Genomic DNA, 5132 nt, shown 5'->3' with positions numbered 1-5132 from the left:
TTAACCAACGTGCCACTCGGCCGGCCTATTGATACAATTTTTTTAAAGTGATTTAAGAATACAACCTTGCGGCATCAATATCTTAAAGAAAATATACAGTATGGTTTTAGAAAGATATATATATATATATATATTTTTTTTTTTTTTTAATTGGGGAATAGTTAATTTTTCAGGATCCATCAGCTCCAAGTCTAGTAGTTGTTTCAATCTAGTTGTGAAGGGTGCTTCTAGTGGCCAATATGGGGATCGAACCGGCAACTTGCTGTTATGAGCACTGTGCTCTAACCAACTGAGCTAACCGGCCATCCCGAGAAGACAAATATTTTTATCCAAATTCTTAGGAGCTACCTTGTTTATTTATTTATTTATTTATTTATTTATTTTCGGTACCGTTGACATTCAATATTGTTTTACTTTAGTTTCAAAAGCTACCCTTCTTTTGAGGAGTCAAAATAATTATTATAATCAGACTGTATTTTGTAAGTAACAATACTTATAAAATCTCAAGTCTTAAAATATTTGAGGCACCTAATCCAGAGTTACGAGTACATGTACCGAAAATCACTGTGACCTTGCAAAAAGGATCAGCCCCCTACACATCCACATGCACATGTATGTGTGTGTGTGTTTTCATGGTGAGGAATATCTCCCCAAGTTCAGATTGAAGCCTCAGTGAACTCAGTCTGGAATTTTAAAAGTAGTTCAACTAAATACAGTAATCAAAACAGGTGTTTATAAATACTACAAGGCACACTTGGCCTTTAAGGGTGAAGCCTGATTCAAGTCTGCATTATCTGCCTTATCACTCAATCTGGACAATCTGCTACCAGATTTGACAGCCTAGAGCAAATGGTACTAATTGTAACCCAGGTCAGAGAAGCCTGTTTACAGTCAACATGATCATATTCTGTCTTTAAGAGTTCCAATAAGTCAACCCCTTAAGGACATTTAACTCCACCCCTAAAGAAGAAAAATCTTGCCTTTAAAAAATACTTTTCTTCTTTCTGCTTAACCCAGTAATTTAAGTTTTTTGGAGTCAGGTAGATTCCTTTGAAAGTCTGATAAAATAAATGACCATACTCCCCAGACAAAAATGCAAATATATACAAGTATTTTAATACAATGGGGAAGAAGTCAGGAAATCCAGGATTTATTAAGCACCTACTATGCACCTAGCACTTGGCCTATTCACAGCTGAAAACGCACTGCCCTCCAGGAGCTCATGGTAGTGCGTGCTGGGGTACAAACAACAGGTAAGATTTCTTCATTCTTTCAGTTTTACAGAAAGAATGGTTTGTGTCTAGATTCCAAGGAAATACACTGCTTTATCTTTACAATGTATTGTCTGGGGAAGCCTGAGTGTTCAATATATTATAACAAGGGGGGAGGATAAAGAAACAAAAGAGAGTTGGTACTAATGATTGGACGGACTATTAGAGTCTGATGGACATTGTACTTTTCCACTGCATCAAGTTTTTCCTACAGTAAAAATTAGAAGCAACTGAGATAAATGTTCAAAAAGCCCACTGTTCTGTAAGAACACTGCAAGATTTCTTAAACTTCTCCATAGATGCTATGTTTTTACCCATTTTTACTTTGTGATTAGCACAAGAATCATTGAAATGAAGAAACACTCCATTCTTCTTAGTGTATATTATGTTAAAAATAAAATGAAAAGATATTTTCAAGGAAATGGAAATATCCAAGGAAAAAACATTGTATTGCTCATCTAAGAAGATTCATAAGCCAGTGAGTGAGCTTTAGTCAGGGAATTTTCCTAGTTACTTCAAAAAGTAGACTTAGTTCTCTAAATTATGTGGAGATTAAATTGCAGCCTTAAGTTTCCTTCTCTGAAAACCAGATTGGCAAAATAACTACTAAATGCAAGGACCCTGGTTTCAGAATATCTATTGGCAGGACGAATGGAAACGACTTTTTCTCATGTTATAGGCACTTCAATGTCACAATATTCTCCTAAGACATTTTTGCATTATAACATTCCAAATGCCTATAAACTTGAATGTATGGCTCATTTTAAAACAAAAAAAGTCTCCCAGAACTAGTTATACACTTGCAAAATTGATGTATATTCACAACTTAACAACTTTCCCCATAAACCCTGACTCATCTACTTTGTGCCAAACACTGTTAGGTGGCTGAGGCTCATAAATATTAATAAAAAGAGGTCTGCATTTGACAAATATTAATGTCCAACCAAACAATTCATGATGCTAGAGGAGACTCCTCCAAGATGAAGAAGATTAACAGTTCAAAAAGTGAATGACCTCAAAACACTGGAAGTGGCTCTCTCTCCCATCAAGCACTCTTTCCGTTCGCGTACTGTGAACCCTTCCCTCAGGATTAAAAATCAAGTGATGAGGCTGTTTTCAATCCCGGTTTTCAAAGCTCTGCTCTACCAAGCACAGCAAGTACCCTGGGAAAACAGGGAGCCGTTGGGGAGCCAAAGGCGCCACGGCGTTCAAGGATGCGACGCGCAGCCTTGAGCAGAAGTCACAAGAGCTACGGGGCGAATCCCGGGTCAGCAAGACTCCTTCCTGCAGACAGACCACCAGGACCCGGGGCCAGGACCCGGGGACTTGGGGCAAGGGACCCTCCTCCGGCATCTGGGCTGCCCAAGGCCCGCGCCCGCCCTGAGCTGGGCTCCAGCCCATCACCCCGGGACCGGCGCCGCGGCTTCGCGAGACCCTACCCCATCCTCCTCACCTGCTTTTGCACGTCGGCATCGCTGAGGGCCATGGCGAAAGCGATACTAAGCGAGTGGGCACCTCGAGTTTAGGATTGAGGAAGACGGTGGAAGAAACCGGAAAGGAAAAGCCAGCGCAGGAGCTGCCTGCCTTTGCTTTAATAACCCCAGGTTCCGGTTCCTGCCAGGTGACCGGGCAGCCCAGACACGTGAGCCTTCTCAAACAGTGGGAAGAGAGCAGGTCCCAGGAAGTCCCGCCCCCGCTCCGCCCTTCCCTGAATGGGCGCATGCGCGAGCGCCTGGCGCAGTGTTTTTACATCGCAGGTGCTTGATTTCTTGGCTGTTTTTCTCAAGAACCTTCCACTTAGCAAAAGAGAGGGAAGATGAGTTCTGATCAGGTTTCTCCAGCATTACAGCCCTTGCAGCTTTTTAAAAAAGCTTTAAATATTTATACAAAACCAGAATTTAGTATTTTATTTTGCTGGTGTTAATGGAAGCAAACGCAACAATCATATATTAATAGACTTTAATTTTAGAAATTTTGCATTTACAGAAAAATTAAGCAGATAGAGCAGAGAGTTCTCATATACACTTCTCCCCCTCACACAGTTTCACGTTATTTTTTATTTTTATTTTTTACAGTGAAAAATTTTATATTTAGAATTATCCTGCTGGACTCAGTTTAGATTATCCTTTTTTTTTTTTAATTGAGGAACAGTGTGTTTTTCCAGGACCTATCAGCTCCAAGTCAAGTAGTTGTTTCAATCTAGTTGTGGAGGGCGCATCTCAGTGGCCCATGTGGGATCAAACCAGCAACCTTGGTGTTATGAGCACTGGGATCTAATCATCTGAGTTTACCGACCGCCCCGATGATCCCAATTTTGTTGGCAACATCCAAAGCATCATAGGCACCTGTCGAACATATGCCTTCTTTCCATCTGGCCTGATCAGGGTGTTGACCTTGGCGACATCAATGTCATAGAGCTTCTTCACAGCCTGTTTGATCTGGTGCTTGTTGGCCTTGACATCCTCAATGAACACAAGTGTATTATCTTCTATCTCCTTAATGGCTAACTGGGTAGTTAAGGGGAATTTGATGATGGCCTAGTGGTCAAGGTTCTCTCTCCTGCGGGTGCCCTACCAGGATATCTGTGCTGCCTCGGGAGCCGCAGTGTCTTGGGCCCTCAGAAGGTGGATGACATGAGGATTTTCTCCTTTTTTGTTGCTGTGGATGCCTTTCAGCACTGCTTTTTTTGCTTTTAGAGCCTATGCTTTGACTTTGGCTTTGGCTTTGGCTTTGGGAGGGGCAGGGGCTTCTTTGCTTTCAGTGCCATCTTAGTGAAAAGCAGTTTCCTCTGTTATTAACATCTTACATTAGTGATGCATTTGTTACAGTTAATTGTAACAAATTGTAACAATATTGATGTGTTAACTAATTTCCATACTTTATTTGGATTTCCTTAGTTTTAATTGAATGCCCTTTTTCTGTTCCAGGATCCCATGAAGGATACATTTCGTTTCATTGTCACGTCTCCTGTTTCTTTGTTGACTGTGACAATTTCTTAACCTTTCCTTGTATTCGATAACCTTGACAGTTTTGAGGGGTAGTAGTTAGGTATATTGTAGGATGCACCTCTATTGGAATTTTTCTCATCATTGGTTGATAGTTAATGGGTTTGGGGTAGGAAAATCATAGAGGTAAAGTGTCATTTTCATCACGTCATATCAAGGGTTCACGCTGTACACATCATTTTTTATTATTGATGTTGACATTGACCACCTGGCTGATTTCTCCACTATAAAGTTATTCCCAACCACTCCTTTCCATACTGCATCTTTGGAAGTACTATATGCAGCTCACACTTAAGGAGTGAGGAGTTATGCCCCACCTCCTTTAAGGTGGAGCATCTACATAATTTATTTGGAATGCTTTTGAATGGGTCTTTGCATTTTCAACTTCATTTCCAGGACCCACTTAGAGGGAATTATTCAGAAAATTAGGGCAAAAATCCTTCCAGACTTTGCTTCAAGCCCCAATTTTTTTCTCAATTATAAAGGCAAAGACTTTTGAAAACTTTATTTTTAGGATAGACTCCTAGTAGTAGAATTATGGGTCAAAGCGTTCACACATTCTTTTTTTAAAAATTTTATTGGGGAACAGCCATGGTCATTGGTTACACATTGCTTTCATGCTACAATGGCATAGTTGACTCTTTTTTAAGGAGGGCGCAGCTCACAGTGGCCCATGCTCAGGATCGAACGGGCAACCTTGGTGTTATCAGCACCATGCTTTAACCAAATGAGCTAACTGGTTACCCCCTCACACATCCTTAATACTAGCTTTTTATTTTGAAGAAATTTCAAATATAATAAGTAATAAGTTGCAAGAATAGTACAATAAACTTCCTTCACTTAGATTCACCAATTG

General features: G+C 40.4%; 1 protein-coding gene across 2 annotated transcripts in view; it reads right to left on the bottom strand.

Annotated features, from left to right (window-relative positions):
* The window catches only part of ATP6V1E1 (ATPase H+ transporting V1 subunit E1), a 25630-nt gene extending 22695 nt beyond the window's left edge, over positions 1-2935 (bottom strand). For both annotated transcript variants that reach the window (XM_019629993.1, XM_019629994.1), the window contains exon 1: positions 2725-2935. In XM_019629993.1, coding sequence (XP_019485538.1) covers positions 2725-2757 — 33 coding nt within the window. In that variant the 5' untranslated portion in view covers positions 2758-2935. The remainder of the gene's footprint in view (positions 1-2724) is intronic.
* Between the last annotated feature and the right edge of the window lie 2197 nt (positions 2936-5132).

This window comes from Hipposideros armiger, unplaced genomic scaffold (genome assembly GCF_001890085.2).
Source record: "Hipposideros armiger isolate ML-2016 unplaced genomic scaffold, ASM189008v1 scaffold_878, whole genome shotgun sequence".
NCBI lineage: Eukaryota > Metazoa > Chordata > Mammalia > Chiroptera > Hipposideridae > Hipposideros > Hipposideros armiger.
The sequence above is the reverse complement of the archived record's forward strand: the minus strand, read 5'-3'. Positions and strand labels throughout refer to the sequence as shown.